The sequence below is a fragment of the Schistosoma haematobium genome, chromosome 3 (assembly GCF_000699445.3).
Source record: "Schistosoma haematobium chromosome 3, whole genome shotgun sequence".
Classification (NCBI taxonomy): domain Eukaryota; kingdom Metazoa; phylum Platyhelminthes; class Trematoda; order Strigeidida; family Schistosomatidae; genus Schistosoma; species Schistosoma haematobium.
The window spans coordinates 7,509,779-7,530,535 of NC_067198.1; the positions used below are offsets into that span (position 1 = coordinate 7,509,779).

Genomic DNA, 20,757 nt, shown 5'->3' on the forward strand with positions numbered 1-20,757 from the left:
CGGTATTTTCTGGTTTGGTTTCTTACTGATACCTATGATTGCATTGACACGCGATATTGCTTGGAAAATGCAAGTTTCATCTGCTTTTTTTATTCTGTGCCACAAGGTGGCAGAGTTGCTAGATTCGCATGTGTATGTATGCGGGTCTACGCACGCTGATATTTTCCAACTAAAAGTAGTATGAAGTTTTATGAATTACTTATTCCTTCATGCCTAATTTCTTTTTTACATTCTGTATTCTCTAGAGTTGTAGTCTTTCACTATCGTTAATACTACCGCGGTTTATCGGTATTCAATAGCTTATTAATTTCTTCACACTTATCGAATTGAGAAAAATATTGCTCGTGCTAAAAGCATTCGAATTATCATCTTGAATTATTATACTGTTGGGGATGCTAGATCCCCAGAAATCATTTAGTAAAAGCCTCATTTTTGTAGTTTTGTTATGGAAAATTGAATTTCCCGTTTTCGCGCCAAACGCGCGCGTTTTCACCTTTGTATTTCCTACTTGGAAAGACTTTAAAGGCAATTGGCTCGTTTCCCCCTTTAGTACGCCATTCTGTGTTGTTTCTCAATTACGTTTTTGTTCTGCACATGTACGCATGAGTTGTGTGCTTGCTCTTTCGTGCTTCCGGGCTGTTTGTGTAAGAAATATATTTTTCCTGACTGAATCTGGTCTGCTCGCTCTAGTTAACAGGGCTGTTGTATTCAGTATTTAAGTTTGCACAACATATTAATATTAAACAGCTTACAAACTAAACAATAGAAGATTTTTACTTAGAACTTTTGATAATGTACACGGTAATCATTTCACTACGCTTTCTGAAATTTAATTGGTTCGTCAGTATAGTTTAACTGAAATTTATTTGAACTTGGAATACTTTTCGTTCCTTGTAAACTAGCATTCAGTTAACAAAACTGATCTATAAGTCAACATTCTGTCATTGATTAATGAGATAGACATTTTTCTACTTTATATTTTGGTTCATCTATTTTGATTGTTAAACCAAACATCCTAGGGCATGTAAAAATGTGAAAAAAATTGTGATCTTTCCGTTGAATAATGATACTTCAGAACCACATTCTACGTGTTTGGATTGACTTAGTTACAAGAAGTGTATTCATGACTCACAGTAATATTTCCGTCTATGATTAGTACACAATGAAAGTTAACACTTTAAATATAGAGAATACTTTCATATGAACCAATCGGAGTATCGCCTTATATAATACATTTGTGTTGGATTAGAACTCAGAATTATTTAAAAGTGTTATGGTTACTGTGATTTTGTATTCTATGCACAATGCTCTGGATGAACGATTTTTGATTTGTCTAAATAAACGACCTAGAATGAAACAACTGTTTAAATGGTGCTCAGGTGACTACCAGTTGTCCTATAAAGAAGTTAAATTTTAGAAAATAAGCCTTTAAGTGCTCTGGTACGGCCGAAGGTGGGGAGAGTCAGCTCCCCCTCTCGAAACGCTCTCACATGGCTACATGCATACAACCACTGCCACACAGAAGTCCTACTTATCGCCTTCTCGCGGCGGGGGTGTTGTTTACGAAACTGAGGGGACGAAAAGCGAATGGTCGGCGCCCTAATCTAGTTGATGAATATGGAAGATACTAGGTGATATCGTAATCTCCTCACTCATATCATCTACATACGTTCTACGAAGACATATTTGATTTCTGTTGTTTGATTCTACTGAAAAATGTAACATGAAATTTTATGGATTCATTGACTGTTATTGTATGAAGCGTTTAGAAGGAATCCATTCGAACAATTTGAAGATGCAAACAACAATACACAGTTAGTAGGTTGTGATATACCTAACAAAGCCTCTAATAGATCACATTTTCTTCAAGACCATACGATGAGTAAGAGTCAAATGTCTCTGTCCATATACTAACGTATAAGTACTTATGAGTTAGAAACATAATTTAGATTTCGAAATTCTAGACTTCATTTACAGCTCTTCAACAAGGTGCATTTGCAATCCTGAGAGGACTGATGTCTCTTAGTGAATTCAAAGCGGGGTAACCTGGTTTCGTATTCAGAGATGTTATCACTGAACTATTTGAACCAAATCAGTATTGTGTATCATTTTTCTTACATACACGAGACAATCAACTGCTTCTCGTCATTATAAGAGTTGCTGAATTATTCTCTATGAAGGTTTTATTTATACTTAGTGCTCTACATCAGTTTCTGAAATTTAATTCCAAGTTTTAAAATTTGTCTTTTTAAACATGGCTGAGGTTATCTGCAGCGTTTTCGATTATCGATATGTGTTGTACAGATAATTTTCGGCCACTTTTCTGTTCATTCAGCTAATGAATGATGCAAGTATTTCACCTCAAGCATCTGGAGTTGTTCACGCCTATCTGTTATGAAAATGTCAGTGTAACTCATCCCCAATATACCCGGTGGAAAATGGAAACATAATTCAAGTTAGAGCATGAAATAAAATCTCTATGCAGCACTCATCCGCCAAATAAATGAATGATGCAATTGCTTAATGGTTGAGGCGTTCAACTTTCAGTCATTTGGACGTCCAAAATTCCGAACTCCACTCCACCTACTTTGGTCTGGGCAACCAGTTAGTATCATTAACCCTCAGACTGATAGCATGAGTCATATTCAATTACCTCGAGGGTAAATTAGTCTAAGTTTGTTTTTTTATTAATGAAAGGATGCTAGGGATCGAAAGTCCCAGGGGTATATCAAACTTCTTACACACTAAAACACGTAGATAACTTCAACGTTAAGCTTTCGATTAATCCAACTGTATAGTCTATTCACTATCTTTTATATAACTATCGTTTTTTCGTTATATATTTTAATTATTAAAGGGCTAAACGTGTTACAGCTGGTACGTTACGTGAACAAGTCATGCAAATGGAACAAATGCAAGTTGATCCAGGTCGTTTGATTCGTGCCAGTATTCGTCCGAAGTTAGTTGTTTGTAAAATATCTCTATATATATATATATATATATATATATATATATATATATATATATATATATATATATATATATATATATATATATATATATATGCATCTTTTTTCATTTGAACTTACTCTTTATTGATCATATATGTGCATGTGTGTGTGTTTTGAGAAGTGAATTACGTCTAGTAGTTATGAATTCAAGTTAAGATTTTTCTGGGATAAAATTGTAGAAGTACTGACATTTTTAATGGGATATTAGTTATGATCTTTCATAACATCTATTTTATAAAGTATACTCACCAAGTTCTATTCTGTAATAAGTCACCTCTTTCAAATAACTGTACATTTCTTGTTCTTAATGTTGGTTGACTGTAGGTTACTGGGAAGTTGTTTAATAATTTTTTAATAGCTCTCATTATACTCTGAACTTACTTAGCTCCATGATGATGATGATTGATGAAAGATCTGATTCCTTGTCTTGAAAGCTTTTGCTAAAATCTATTGCAAAATGATTATATCGGTGGAAGCCGTCCAGGATACACATACACCAACAAAGAATAATCAAAACTTCATCCTGAATATATCAACACTTAGATTATGGTATAGACACTATAGTTGTTGAACATGCTAGTGAATGTATGGGTTGAATAGCTTATCGCATGGTGTGTAAGCTTTCAAAACTATATAAAATTACTAGGCTCGAGTCTCAGTTTGAATATCAACACTGAGATGCAGATACATCCAGTTTATGAAGGGCGTTATTTTGCTAAAAACATGTGTCCTAAATTTCATTGCTAACGTCCAATTCTACAAATTCTGTTGCTTAATCCTGATATAAGCTCAGTAAGTTATACAGATCATTTAGCTCCATTAAAACCCCGAACCTACCTAAGTTAGACTACCACTGGAGGCACCGGACGGACGTTTCCTCGTATGGGACTCCTCAGCGGTGCTTATTTACAACCCCTCAAGCGGGATCTTAGAGTCATTCACCATAATGCATTCCATACTACATGAATTGACTGGTACCAATTTTATTTCGTTTTTTCCCTGTGTTCGAGCCCCATTCAACTTCATTTAATTTTGGAAATTTCTACTAACAACCACATTTTCACTCGTTAACAATAAACCTAATCAGCGATCTTATTTTACTCATTGATCATTGCTTTAAGAATGACAATATCATAAATATATAACATGGATAATATCAAATTGACATTCATTTTCTGCATTTGAAAATAGAATTACTTGAATACGTGCGGGACAGAGTTCTCAAACAATAATATTGATGGTTGAAAGTTGACTGGTTTAAACCGTGGTAGATTTCAACTTTTTTATAATCATGTAATAATCTTACATCATATTGAGATGTTTCAAGTAAAAATAACTAGGACATTATAGTTTACATTAGGAACTGATCATAGAAAACTGGAGGGCATTTATTTTTCTCGTCCTTGTATGCGACTCTTCAGCAGTAGGCATTCTACCAACGTGATCGATTCCCAGGCCATCAGGACTCATGGTAAGCGCCGAATCGGTATCTAGTACTTAACGTTTCTAGCAACAATCAATTCGCGATATTAGGATATAATCCCTTCGTTCCGGTATTGACCGGAATTAAAAGTATATATATATAACCCTCGGTTTTCCTTGTCTACACGAATGGGACGTTAATTTGCCTTAGGCGGATTTCTACACTAGATTCCTCAACTTCGTGGTTTGGTTGAAGTTGGACATTAACACCGTTGGATGCCGACTCAGTGGTCTAGTTGGTTAAGCGCTTGGCGCGGGACTGATAGGTCCTGGGTTCGAATCTCGCGGGGGGCGGGATCGTGGATGCACACTGCTGAGGAGTCTGTTGAGGCTAATGTCCTCAATATCTGACTCCAATAAATAATATCCCGTAAACTGAGTATTTAAGGTAGGCTTAATCTCCTAGTAGAATTACGGATTTACTCGAGATTATTCAGAAGCCTGAACACCAGTTGTAGAGATAATTTATTGTTAATGTTTAATAAAAATCCGCAAGCGTACAGCAAGCAAGCACACAGTGAAGCCAAGTAAAAATGATGCGCAGTGGAGACGGCTGGTAAGCCAACTCATTTTTAGTCAAGCGTTACTCAATATTTATAGTCAAACAAAAATAAGCTACAGACATGTGATGAATGAGATGGGAAGTGTACACACATATGCGCTCATATAAAAACAGTGAAGACTGGTAAGCGAATAATTAATAAGGTCAAAATATGACTCAAGTAGAATGAATAGAATGGGATGTCCGAAAACTAGAATAAGGTATATGGGCTTAACATAATAACTGACACTACGAGTCCCATACTAGGACGAAACGGCCGTCCAGCGCTTCCAGGTTTTCCATGGTGGTCTAGCTTCAATTGACTCATGATTTCAGCCAGTGAATTAATAATAATAGTAATAATAAGGATAGGAGGATGTATAGCTCATCTAGTTACCTATCTGACTATCTACAGGTCTGACTAAGAAAACAACCAATTATTATTATCCGCGCCCACACATCACCACCCTCGTGACGTTTCTTCGTATGACTTCGCCTTTTGGTCTATTTGAAAAACCTCGTTTTTTACGTTCTCTCGATGACCAGCTAGCTTCTGATTTCCACTTATTTCAACTTGTGGTAGTTGTGGCGGAATATTAAATGTATCACATAATATTTCTACTGGCCAAGGTTTGGCTTTAGATGACTCACTAAATTTTTTTTTATCTCACAGTTGATTTACTTGCCTAATAATTAGTGTATTTTCAACCATCACTTCACACAATACCGTCCCACGTCTTTTTGTATACACCCAAATATCCATTTTGGCTTTCAAGGCCAGAAATCGCGTGCATAGACTAAGTCACCTGCTGTTAATTCTCGAATCTCCGGGACATTCCCTTTCTTATTTTTTTGTAGTCCACTCATTCTGTCTTTCGAGTTCAAAACATCGCGAAATGTCCTAATTGGTCGGCTAAATATTTAGGCTGGTGATTTTCCTTTTTGAGAGTTTGAACTAGGTGTAATTCGATTAGGAATTAGAAACTGTTTCAGAGTTTCTTCTACGTTATCTTCTCCCATCTTTATGAGAGCTCGCTTAAGAATATCAACAAACTTTTCTGCTTGCCCATTTGACTGAAGGTGATACGGTGAGGTTCTAATATGTTCAATTCCATTTTGTTTACAGAACTCCGCAAACTGACGACGTAAACTCTTTTCCGTCATCTGAAACCAAAAATTAGGTGTTCCAAACCTACCAAATAGTTGTCTGAGATGTAGCAGTTTCAGATGTAGACGGTCTTCGTACTAAATAGATTTCAGGCCATGTAAAGTAAGAATCTACTACTACCAAAAAATATTGCCTATTTATTGGTCCAGCATAGTCGATGTGTACTCGGACCCAAGGCTTGTTCGTCTCTGGTCATGGCTGAGATTCGTCTTTTGGTGTATCCAACGGTAGATCCCACGAACCAACCTTACCCATCCAATCAATACCTAATAAGTTGGTATGACAGTTCACAGATATATAACATTTTCCGGTCATAGTCTTGTTACTCAATGTGAGAGGTAGCTGCATTTCTCCAGGAAGAGTAATATTAGTTTTGTGGCACTCTTAGCGTTATGATATGTAGGTTGATATTGAGGTCCACAAGTTTTATCCAAGTCTCTCTAGAACTTAATGTTATGTCAGACCCCGTATCAATTTGCAGCTTAACAGGTTTACCACTAAAAATGATAGTTACGTGTACCTCCAGTTAAATGAGAATTGAGCATAATTTGTGGCCAGGACAACACTCGAACTATGTAGTATTTCTTTTGACGTCCGCGTCATATTTCTTTTACGGAACTTATACTGACGGTCGGCAATCTTTGGCCTACTTTTACAACATACTTGAGCATGACCATATTTATCACATCGGAAACAAACTTTTTAAAATAGCAAACATTACCAAAATGACACTCGCTGCATCGGCAACAGGACGTTTGGGATTTCATTTGATTTGGGATTCACTGGTAGCACGAATCCTTATTTCCATTAAAAGATTTCCACAAAGCATTAACTTCCACGTGTCTGCTGTTCCTTTCTACGACGTTTGTATCATTCTTCAAATTCACTATTCTTTGACATTCTTCTGATACTAACTGCAGACTGATATTAGGATCTTGTTCGATCCTCGCTAAAATCCGTGTTCTGATGTCCGCATCCACTGCAGATTGTAACCCACAGACAAAAATAAGGTATTTAAACTGATATGAAGACATTTCCTGCAAACAAAACTCCTCACATTCCCGGTCTACGATGCTTGCATACGTCACATAATCGTCCTGTAGCTTTTTTACAGTGTAAATTTGTCTGCATCCGAGTTGTCAACCTGAGTACCGTTCAATTAACTTGAAACATGTAGAGATGATGCAAGTTTAGTAAAATAAAATAATTTTGCAAAACTGTGGTATACTTTAACGTTTAATTTAACAATTGTGAATGATGTTTCAGTTTGTCGATCATCCGACGTTTCTGACTGAAATGACTTTGGAGTAATTGCTCATTGGTGTTAAAACCATTTAATGAGTGCTGCTGAAGTTTGACGCAGGTATTAGGCAAAGATGACAAATTGTTCGTTGAGGTAGTGAGTCTTCATCAACTGAAGTGATCGGGACATATGTTACGCATACTTAACCTACTACTTTGTTGGTTGATTGTGGTGCAGATTGAAAAAAATCAAAAGGTGGTCAAACCAAAACATGGAAGCAGTCAATAAAGTTATTCGCTATTGAATTAGCCCATATTAGTAGGTGAAAAACAACATTATCATAATCAGATTAATTATCGTAACCATTGGGTGGCATGTCTCTTTATCGACCACAATGGTGTTGATACACTCATGCCTTATCTTCTCTTCTATCTTAATTTTTAAGATCATTTTATACGCATACTTCCACAAATACATTCTCTCTTTTCGAATCATATTGCTTATTGTCATTATTGATACCACTAGTAATTTTTACTACTCTGTCATTTGTCAAGGTAATTTCTTATCACTTTAGTGGTATGGTATTGTAACTTGAACCTAAGAATATATGTCTTGAATTTTACGTTGCTTACAACTGACTCACTGTGTTATTTATGATCTGTTTAAACTTGATAAAACCCCACTATGAACGTAAAAAAATCCACCGTCTACACCCACTGTATATATATCATCGGTAAAATGTATATAAACAAATGGTGAATAAACCATACATCATCATTTCTCCCTTTACTGCCCTATCATTTCTATAGTTGACCATTGAAGATAGTTGCTATTAGAATCTGGGCAATCTCTGTTCATAACTATATTCATATCTTTGTTCTTTAATGACAGAGTTATCGTCGAGTAGGTAATGTCCTGGGTTATTCTTGAGTTTTAATTAAAATAAAAAATGAGTCCGTTTATCAATTTTTGAATGTTTTTGGCCAAGTTATTAAATTGTCTTTCTTGATATCCTGTGCTAGCTATAAAGCCGAAGTACATTAAAAGAATATATAATGAAGAAGTACTTTGATATGGTCACCCCTAATCTGGAATTGTGTTACTTACTAGTTATCGTATTCGTGAGATGTACATGTATCGGCTGTTTATCATTCAGTCTCTATTCATGTTGAAAAGTATAGAAGTAATGCACAGCTTTTCTGAATAAATCAGAAGCTATAAGTGTTGTGATGTGCAGTGTCCGAAATCTGATACTGATACACGGTAAGTTACGCGCTAACCACCCAACTGACTACTTGAACGAGAATACAAAAGTGAGCGAGAAAATGTGTTGAACTACTGAATAAGATGCATGAATACTCATCCATATATATACCAGTCTATCCTTAGAAAATTGACCCAACGAAATCCGCTTGACCTTTACGTCACTTCTGATTGCTATCGATTGACCTTTTCATTAGGCTACTTCTGATGGGTACTCCATATCAATAAGGATTGAGGTAACATTCCAAGTCTTTGTATTCAAAAGAAATTTGTAACACTTTATTTCTTCCTTAAGCCAGATTTAACCTAACAACACAATTTTACTTATTTTCCATACCATTCGTCTGCTTTTCCTTATCCGTTCTTCGCATATATACATCACTATCTAGTTATTTAAACACCTCATATTACTCAATGCCAATAATTTTCAATGGATGTTATTTAAAATGTCTATTTTTCCGAGTCTTTGACCCACTATTTATTATGAAACAGTGATTTAAGCCTCTATTATTCTTATCACAACCTGTCATCAAACTACGATTGGTTTTCGTCAGCTACTCACGACCTGTAATGTTTAAAAATCATGGTTACAATACGGGTTTAAACTACTTACATGAAAGAGTTTAGTTGGAAGCTGCCAAACTCTTTTATGTGATTTATTTAAAATCATATTGTTATTACGAATTTTGAATATTACAGGTTGTAAGCAGTCGTCGAGAACCGAACGAAATAAAACAAATTCATGATATTCCGTTCAAATCTTTATTCTTACTCTTCAAGATGATGAAGGGAACTATGTGTTTGGAATGGCTAGTCGCTTTTTCGATAAATGCGTTGCGATCTCTCTTATCCACTCATTCCTTGTTCTCCAATTACATCTGAAACATTGTGTTTACTTTATCCTGTAGCCCATACTTTATATTCCCATTTTGTATTGGATCACTAGAATTTTCATTTCTTTGTTATTGTTCCATATGAAATTTACATAACTCGCTGACTTTCATTAAGAAACTAATAAAAATCGTGAAGCAGTGGACACTTGTTTCATGTTATGAAATAGTAGTAATTATCAAGAAACCATTGACCTATGTTTCGTGCTCGTTGTCACTCATCTGCAAGGTACACGCCTGCAATCTTGATAGAACTGACACTGCCTTTGGGTTTCGAAATCGCATCATCCAGCTTCACAGGATGAGATGTTACCACTGAACTGTTCTAGCAGCGACTAATCTTCCTCTAGAACTGAGATATTTACAATTGACTTATCACTGAGTGAGAGATTAGTGAGTGACGGATTTCATATTTGCCTAGTCCGTTTACGTTAATCGAATTCTTTCTACTGGTCACATTGCAATTAAATCGATAGAATTAATATCAGATATAAAGTATTGTGACTGATCTAATTGATATACATTTCTACCACATATCAGATCTCATCTTGTCGTATGTCCTTTCGTCTGTCTGACTGCCTATTTCGTTCACTTGTTTTTTTTTTCTTTCTAATTGATCTATAATGATATTCTATATACTAAGGTTCGTTTACATTGAGCAATGATAATTATTAATAATCAATCGTTATATCACACATGCATAGTAATAAATATATTCACTGTATATTATGTCGAATATCCTGTCTGTGTACGTATATGTATATGAAAAAGCCACATGATTTGTTTATTTTTATTCTGTTAATTTCCATGTCTTTAGTTTTATAAATTTTCCAAATCTTTTTAGTCCTATGACTAGATATTTTTATTCTATTTTTATCAATTTATTGATTCACCTTCATTTCCCTGAATCAGTGTGTTTTATATATTTAACGATCGAATTTGTGAAGTTGGCCAACTGTTTTTCTTGATTATTGACGTACCAATCACGACCAAGGAAGGGACACTTCAAAGCAGTTATGCCACCGTTATTAAGTCTAGATTTCAACTACCAACTGTATTATTAAAGTTTATTTCAATGAAGAAAACATCATTAAATACTTACAACGGTTTGAATTGCTGAGAAAAACACTCATTTGTGAAAGCAATTTTAAAGAAATAACAAGATAGAGTAATACTTCGATTTTTGTATTTAAGCACATAAACATTGGTAAAAAGGGGCACCAATCATATGTGGGTCACACAAACCACTGACTTTGTGTCTGGGCTAGGATACTGCCCGGGTGCTTAAACCTAAGCAGATAGTTTTCTTAGAGAGTCACTCACTGAACTTTTGACTGGGAGGTCTAATCGAAAAGGCAGTGGAACATGTGTCTTTATGGCCCGATAGTTACAATAATAATATATAGATCAAAATAAAGCTTATAACAGGGGGAATATGGATATAGATAATCTAGTTACTGAATATTTATACCATAGGAATATATAAGCAATATTAGTCCATTGATAGGTCTCAGATGTTACTCGTAATATAGTCTTCACTAAAATATAACAGAACAGCGTTAGGAGACGCGGTCCTATGATAACCGGTAACCAAAGATAGGTTCATATACCACTTGCTCTCTCAGGATCCTGTAACACATGTCTACCATTTGTTTGGAATCAAGGTTTTCCAACTCCCCTAGGTGGATGCTCCGTATCTACTAACCGGGTATTTGCTTTCCGCTCCCTCAATTTCGCAGACAACACCCCCACCATGAGAAGGCAGTAGAACTTCCGTGGCATTATTTATATACATTTGGTCATATGAGAGAGCATTTCGAGGAGGAGAGTAGACTCTATAGGGATGGGATAAAGTTACAATTAGGGTTAAAATGAGCGGTCATGATATATTAACTAACCTTAAACTATAGCGTTTAAGAACCTGTAGTTAACTTACAAATGCTCCCTAATCATGTACAAACAATAATGTCGTGAACTCTAAGAAGAACACATTTGTATTATATTTCGGGTATGTATGATCGGGTCATAATTATATGAGGAGTTCGATGATCTGATCTGAGTATTGATTAAGTCACCTAATTTTTCCATATAGACCCGATGACACATTAACCTTCTTCTAACTTGTTGGTCCAAACTTGTGTATAATTTTCTACAAGTGGGACCAATAGAATTTAGGACCATTTCATGGCTACGTGAGTTATACTAACTTTTCAATAATCAATTAATCTACTGTTTTTTGAGTTATTATCCACACGTATATTTGACGTTTTCATTGTTATCTTGTAAGATCTAGATTTTGTCTACATCATTACCAATTCGATCATAATCGAGTCAGATATTGGGCACTAAACCAGTCCTATGCAGTTATCTGTAAGACCACGGTTCCATATAATTGGAAAAACTACCTCCATTTTATCCATCCCCACTCCTTGTGTTGGCAGATGATGCATGATGTGGAAGTCCCTGGAATGAGATTCGTAAAATATAACCAAGCCATCTAAGTGTTTCGAAAATCATGACACTAATTGAGTTACTATCCCTGTGCCTTGAACTATACATTATCAAACCTTGTCATGACCACTAACCTTGAGGTTTGGTTGTCATTTTTTTGCCGAGTAGTTATCACAAACAAGCATTTTTATCCACACGGATAATTTTATTTTGTTTATTAATCAATCATCAGTGTCCAATCTTCCAACCAACTATTTCATGAAAATCAAAAATTTCTGTTTCCTTTCCATATCACAGATAAATAGTCTTTGTTAGGTTGTGATATACGTGTCGGCATATATTTCATGCAGGTGTATATGATTCAAAGTTTCTTGTATCACTTTATCTCGTCTTCTGTTCGCTGAATTTTAAAATGAATATTGTTAATTGTTTCTCACTTTGGTGAATAAAACAGTACTCTGGTTATATTCGTTATTCTACCTACCCGTTACACTCAAGGATTTCTTATAGCCTGATTGTATGTTCTCTTTGCATTTCATTGGTGTATTATTACTATTGAATTTTTCTGTCATTTGTTATTATTTTGAATGTCTAAATATTTTCAAACAAAAATATTAATATGTATGTAATTTATTACAGATCTACCGACCGTTCCGCGTTTGTGCGGATTATGCGTAGAAGTATGGGTTCACAGGCATTGCTTAATCTTTGTCTTGGTGCCAATGTACGTACAAGTACAACATCACCGACACCCATAACAGATCCTCGGCAAACAGACCGTAAGTTCAATATATATACTATGTTAAGCTCACATAACTTATTCTAGCTTCTTGACAAGCCCACTCATTCTCCTTGGGTCACATTTTGACGTTGGTAATTATCCGTTTATCAACCTTGACTGTTTTTATGTGGTACATATGAGTGTGTCCTTCTTATCCCATCATTCATCACATGTCTGTAACTTATTTTTGTGTTACTATGAGTATCGATTAACGCTTGATTAAACTGAGTTGGCTCGCACTCCTCCACTGCGCGAAATTTCGCTTCGCTCTTTTCTTCGCTTCTTCAATCTGCCTCGCTTTTCCCTCTTTGTTTCGTCTCCCTGGTTACCTGTTCAAATCAATGAGAGCATGAAATATACATATTCCAAATCCATTCTGGTATTTGATTTATTTAATTCCGCTATTCACTAACGCGGATTAAGTCGATAATAATATACGAGAATAATCAGGATGTATATTTCGACAGCAATCATTTAACCGGATTGGTGGACATGGAGAGTCGACTTAGGGGAGTTGGAAAACCCTGATTCCAAAACAATGGTGCACATGGGCTCCAGTATCCTGAAGGAAGAAATGGAGTATGAAACAATTGTTGGTCATTTGTTACCATGGGTCTGCATCTCCTTACGTTGTTCCACTGCATTATGGATCAGACCTTCAGGTCGGAGGCTCCGGATGTGGCTTCTAAGAAAACTACCTGCTTCCGTCTGAGCACCCGGGCAGTATCACAGCCCTCGCACAAATCAAATGAGATTTGTGTGGCGCATACGTGTTTGGTGCCTTCTTGTACCAATATCTGTGTTCAAATAATAATAATAATAATAACGATCGACCTGGAATCAGATACAGGGTCATTAAACATAATCCGGAAAGTTATCGAAACATGCAAAAACTTAGTAAAAAAACGATCGATAGTCGTTCAATCAGAATGCGACTCTTGATTCGTCTTGAACTCTATGAAGAGTTCCTATTCCACGCTGTTTAAATGAAGTTTTCAGCCTTCTTAAGGTTTCTGGAAACTTTTCTACAGAAATCTCGTAGGCTGTCGACAGGTCTGTTCCTTAGGTTTATTATTTGTAACAATGATTTTACCAAACTTAGTATGTATCAAACTTATGTGTTAATTCAAAATACTCACCATTCCTGACATTTAGATTTGTTTCATCTTCATTTTTCATAGTTGAAAACATCTCTAGCCGGACGATACTGTATGTTTGTTCTGATTATGTCCATGACTCATTTAGTGGTAATCTGTGTGAACTAAATTACTATTAGAGGTACATCGCGGCGTTGTTCACTTTGCGGTTGAACACACTATGCAAGGATACTTTTTCATGAGATAGCGATAGCCCTAGTTTTCTCCACTCACTTTACTTACTGAACAGTGTCACCGAGTTTTTTTCAAGGACTTTAGCTAAATGACTAAGTTACACGTGAAATCTTGAGATCAAAAAGACAGGATTATATTGGAATACGGTACTAGTTAAATAGTGTGCGAACTTTGAATCTTAGGGTGTTTAACTACCGCTAATTAGCGAACTGATCTAAACACTATGTATTGGGGATGTAATACGGGTGGATAAGGTTTCAGTAATAACGTACAATGGGAGTTAAATATTGAAAAGGTTATACAAACACCACTATAAATAAGAAAATGAACGCTACTGTTCATGTTCATGTTATAACATAAGCTATTTGATATCGATAAGTAGTATAATGAAATGTATAAAATCTCGTTGCGATGACGTTACCTATAGGTTACTAAGTTTGTTCGTGTTGACAATGTTCGTCCATTATCGCGAATTAACTGGAGAAATATGGGGACTATAGGACCCCAACTCGATGTGTTGTTAACGTACTTATCGTGAGACCTAAACTCTCCTGGATCGATATTTTGTAGGATTTTGGATTATAGAAACTCTCGAAATGTCTCATGATAGAAATAAGCATTTATAGATCTGTTGATATTCTAGAGGCTGCTGATAACACGCTGAAATCACTGACAAAATCGGTAGTTTTCCACTCAGGATAAAACACAATACATTATTACAGTATGTTTCATGATAAGTGATACCCATCTGCATAATGGACATACAATGCTGAAGAGAATTACTACTCTCATATTTGAACTCACTTGACCCAGTATCACAATTAAATACACTTAGCCGTTAAGTTAATCTTCGACCGTATCATCCAATTTGTTTAGAACTATTTACATATTGTTTTTTATTTTGTTTCTATAAAGATGGTTATGCATTTTCTCAAGAAGAACATGGTGCAGTCAGTCAATCTCAATTGATTCGTGCTTATGATTCAACCCGACGAAAACCTGATGGCAGATAACATATTACTTAACTATGTATATTGAATTATCCATCATGTTGTACATACACGTATACATTGACGTATTGATTATGCCACAAGTAACAACCGAATTCGATAACTTTTCCTTTTGCTGAACAAACTGTTATTACCTAGTGTTCCCCATTTTTTATGTTGCGTATGAATGTTGGCTTTTTTCAGCCAAAAATAAGCAAAAACAAGAAATATATACCGGGCACTAACACTTTTTGCTACTAACAATGGCACCGATGATGACCATTGTCAGTTATGTTCATAACTAACCAATCAAATCGTTTCTAAAACGCCTACCACGTCAATCAGGCACATGTGCAACTTCAGCGGATCGCTTTGATAGTGCCTACATTCACAAGTCTTATACGTAGAGATGCCTCTATCACATGTCATAATCAATAAAAATGGGGGGGGTTACAATTCTACCGGCAACGATAAATATATTTCAAGTAATGACAAAGTTGTGGAAGCTACTCCACCTTACAACACAATTCTTACCCTAGCCGACCCCAAGAGTATTCATGGAACTACCACTTGCGATCTATACTCTAACCTGCTTCATCATGATACCTCTCGGTTTCCTATTCTTTCATTCAATGCTCACTCTTTGTCTAATAAAACTACTCATCTTAAAACCCTTTCATTCCTTATGAATTCAACCAATGTACCTATTACGGAAACGTGGTGTGAATCATCCATCTTCTACCACTCATTGCACGTCGATAACTATGTTTTCTTTCGAGCCGATAGATATCATGTCCGTTCAGGCATGTGAATTCGAGAATGAATGTCATGATGACATAAATGACTAGTTGGGTTGCCGTAAATTGTGGATCGTAAAATTATCTACTGGTGGTGGGATGTATATCCAGGCCACCTCATGTGGATACCAACTTTGACGAATTGCTAACAAACCTTTTTCATTGCTTCGCACCAACCGCATACGTTTAAAATTATCGGAGGTTATTTTAATCTGCCGAACATTTCATGGAGTTTGACTTCGGTACCAGGTCGATATAACAATTTGGTTGAGACGTTAGGACCTTGTGTCTGAAAACCGGCTAGGAGGAATATTATACCTGATTTATTATTTACAATCAAAATAGACTCGATCTCAGTGCACGTCAGTAATGAATTTTCTATGAGTGATCATAGAGTTGTATTGAGTATTGTTCATTCTCTAAACACTATACAACTGAATTCTAAAGCTGCAACAATGTACCAGAGCCGGCAATCTGGTCAACAAACCTGGAAGCGCACTGTGTGCTATTTATGTTGACATCAGTAGTATATAACGCTAGTCAGGAATAGAATGTCTAGCAGCAGAAGGTTGAGAAGATCGAGGAGGGAAGAACGAGAACAGGGTGAATCGTAAAAGAAGTGATAGGTGTTACGCTTGTGGAGGGAATAGACATTGGAAGATAAACTGTTCAACAAGGCGAAGACGCAGATATTTTAGACGCTATAACGCGTGTCCTTTCTGTCCTAGGAATCTGGAGGTTGTTGAACTAGTAGATAGAGTGGCAGCTTACATAAGAGTGAACATAAATGAACGAGATTTAGTGTGTCTGGTCGATACAGGTGCAGAAGTATCACTAATAGGCAAAGAGCAATGCAAAAGATTCAAGCCATGTACATTAGCAGTTCACACCATAGGAGGGCACATGTTAGGAGTGTTGGGTGTGTCTTACAGTATTGTAAAAGTGGGTTGTGTTGAGATAAATTTCCCGTTCGTAGTAACCACAAGCCTATTGAGACCGGTATTAGGAGCAGATTTCCTAAAAGAAGTAAAAGCAATAGTCGACCTAAGAAGCGGTAAGGTGGTCAAAAAGTACGGTTCATTCCCAATAAATGAAAGTAGCGAAGTGGCTGAGATAAGATTAGCAACAGCCGTTTCGACGAAGGAGCAGAACATTAATGAACTGCACACAAAGCATACGAAACTGCTCACGTGAGATAGAGAGCTGTACGGATTTTGTGAAGTATGGCGAAATCTCCATAAGGAAAAATCGAATAAATATATTCGCAACATGTCGTTTCCCTGTGAATTTAGGGGCTGAAGTAAGTAGACAAGTCCAGATGTTGAAATAAAGTATAGTTTACGAAGCGAACAACCCGTACAACTCTCCAGTACTCTTGATAAAGAAATCGAATGGAAACTACAGATTCTACATCGAAGACTCCTATTTACACACATCAGGCAGTTTCTTTATTTCTTCCGAGTTGGTCATCCATTTCTTCAATTTGAAACCTCTTGATAATAATTCATTTATCTGCATGACAAACTTTTTTGTCTGTTCACATATGGATGTCAAGTAATCATCGTTCTTCTGGTAGAACGAGACGTAATTACATTAAAGTCCATGCACGCAAGCACAAGTATAAAGGTTCTATAATACCTTACCTAGCAAATATACTCTGTGACGAGCAGGTTGTTAGAGTTAACCTAGTCAGTAACCTGCAATCTTAACATATCTCTAATTTGAGTACTTGTACAGTTTTTCGGTTATTTTTAACAGTTTTTGTCTTTGTCACTTTTTTTGCGCAAGTAACTTGTTGAAATACCCTGTGCTGAGAGTTCTGTATTGTACCAAAATATAATATTGAATAAAGCCATTAATAATAATACATATAAATAATTCTTGTCAGCCTCTAAAATAAAACAATCATAACCAGCAGAGAATGCATGAGCTGTCTTATGGCAAAGTTGGCACAATTATGAGCCGCTTTCAGGTCTACTTTAGGGAGTCCTAGACCTACCACGACAGGCACCAGTGGCTTTATGCTCTTCTCTAACATTTTACGTTTCCCCACTCCATCTGAACTGAGATCTTTTACATCCTTTACTATCGAACCAGAACTGGCATCATTATCATGATAATTATCCCCATTTGAGTCTGAACCACTCTAAGCAACAATGCAAGTGTGTTCGGGATGCGGTTCTACCTCTCTAAATGCAAAATGTTGCTTCAGGATTGGGTTGCATCGGCAACCGAACTAATGATAGGGAGTGAAGTGATTGAGTGTGTCGACCGCTTCACTTATCTTGGAAGTCTCATCAGCCTTTGTGGTCTGGTGTGTGACAAAATCTCAGTACGGATACAGAAAGCTCGACTAACTTTTGTCAACTTGCGTCATTTATGGCGTAGGCGAGATATCCGTCTATCAACCAAAGAACGTGTTTACTGCGCAGCAGTTCGTTCCGTCCTACTATATATGGCAGTGAAACATGGCCGGTAAGAGTAGAAGATATTCGTAGGTTACTAGTATTCGATCATAGATATCTTCGAAACATTGTTCGTATATCCTGGGACCATCGAGTAATTAATGTAGTTGTTAGGAAACGGGTAATAGGTAAGGATGGCAAATCAGTTGATGAAGTAGTGAAACTTCATCAGTTGAGATGGCTGGGACATGTGTTACGTATGCCCAACGACCGACTGCCTCGACGTGCTATGTTCAGTGATATAGGAGTAGATTGGAAGAAAACTAGGGGCGGCCAAACCAAAACATGGCACAAGTCCATGAAGTCACTGACAAGTGGACTGAGTCATGTTGGCAGGTGTAGACGACGTGGTTGGGGACCACGAGATGATAGCAACCGATGGTTAGAGACGTTGAATGACATGGCTCAAAATCGTTTGCAATGGCGCATCTACTCTTTGTATTCTCCTAATTCTAATCTTCTGAATTCTTCATGTCCATTATTTTCTTTCCAAATTTATTTCACTAGACTATACTCCTTGAATAACATCTTCAAACCCTAATGTTTCCGATTACTGCTTATACTCTTACTACCTCTACCACTATGGGATTTGAATCGACAAATGCACCTCTGTACTAATGTGGTATGACAACTCGAACTGATGTACGAAGTTTTACGTTGTCACTGACTGACATCAAAAGGCACTTGATATGCTAAAGAGGATTTGTGATTCAGTTTGACTCCACTGATATCAATGAGCTTTCAGTTTGGCTTTCTTTGACTTATGCTTGGCATCACGAGCTAGGGAACAGAATATCTTCGAAAATTACACTTGAAGTTCCAGGAGTAACTACGAAATGTATAGCCAAAATAACTTCTTTTAATTGTCAGGTATTTGTTTAGGACCGTAGTTTCCAAACTAGGTTTGGAATGAAAAATGACTGTCTCTGTAGTTGGAATGTACTCTATCCTCTAGTTGAGATCAAAAAAAGGCAGTTGGGTAGATGTCAGTTACTGTTACTCTCAATGGAGCATAGACCACTGACCAGCATTCTCCAACCCACCCTGTCCTGGGCCTCCCTTTCTAGTTCTATCCAATTTTTGTTCATTTTTCTCATGTCTATTTCTATTTCTCGCTGTAGTGTGTTCTTCGGTCTTCCTCTTCTCGTTTGGTTTTGAGGATTCCAAGTGAGGGCTTGCCTTGTGACGCAGCTGGGTGCTTTCCTCAATGTGTGTCTCATCCACTTCCAGCGCCTCTTCCTGATTTCTTCCTCCGCTGGAATCTGAGTTGTTCTCTCCCATAGTTGGTTGTTGCTGATAATGTCTGCTACACTGGTCGTCTTCTCCTGCATTTGCTGTTGCGTGTGCGATAGAAGAGCCAGATCATCCGCGAAATCTAGGTCGCTCAGGTGCATTCTAGCTGTCCGATGTATCCCATGCTTCCCCTCAGATGTTGAAGTCTTCATGATCCAGTCGACCACCAAGAGAAAGAGAAAGGGTGAGAGTAAGCAACATAATTTATAGGCTTAATTATCTACATGTAACTACTTTGTGTAACATGTCCGCGCCAAGGCAACAATAATTTTCACACCTGATTACGTCAGCATTCTTGCTTATCGTATAGCTTAGTCGATATAATTATAATGTATCTCAGTGTACTGTTTGAAGCATGCAATGAAGCCGATCAGTTCAGCAAAAAAACCTGCCCACTCATTTACGATAGCAAATGTTCTTAAATTGAAAATGGGTCGATTTTCACCCCGTGCCAAATGTCGTGTCCGTGACTGAAAAGATTAGAGAGCAGTGTATTATAGATCGAATCAGTGACACGTAAAACACGCACGAACGGCCTACAGTTCTGATTGGTCCTGCTTCCCTGTCTAGCCCAGCCAGTTGAGTCCAGAACACAAGTCACAACCTCTGAGATATGAATCGTTATATTTGAAACACACTGTGCTTATATACCAATCAAGCATACCACATCGTACCATAAAATAGTAAACAACATTTTGTACAATATTTAACAAGTGAACAAATATCGACCAGTAGGAAATGTCCATTTAAAGTCCGAAGACACCATTGGACTTAACATGATAATTATTGATATATTCCTCTGCATCCCTAACACCTCCCCTTATTTTGAAGATCCGGAGTTGATATCCGGATTTTTAAAATTTTCTGCGTCCGTCCTCCCCCGCGAAATAATGTTGGGTCCTCATATACCCAAGTAACAGTTAGTCTGATTCTATTTAAAGCATATTTCCCGCATTGAGTAGAGGGTCCACTAGAACTGACTAGACGATGAGGATCAGCGACACTAGATATGAGGTCATTAAGCTTTGATTTTTGTGAAACATATTCATCAG

General features: G+C 36.8%; 1 protein-coding gene across 1 annotated transcript; it reads left to right on the forward strand.

Annotated features, from left to right (window-relative positions):
- Positions 1 to 3,088: 3,088 nt before the first annotated feature.
- On the forward strand, positions 3,089 to 18,658 carry TFIP11_2 (Tuftelin-interacting protein 11). The gene is made up of 3 exons (XM_051212891.1): positions 3,089 to 12,566; positions 12,689 to 12,828; positions 15,077 to 18,658. Exon 3 carries the CDS (start codon positions 18,121 to 18,123, stop codon positions 18,424 to 18,426), a length of 306 nt encoding a protein of 101 aa, XP_051068815.1. The 5' UTR covers positions 3,089 to 12,566; positions 12,689 to 12,828; positions 15,077 to 18,120; the 3' UTR covers positions 18,427 to 18,658.
- The last annotated feature ends 2,099 nt before the right edge of the window (positions 18,659 to 20,757 follow it).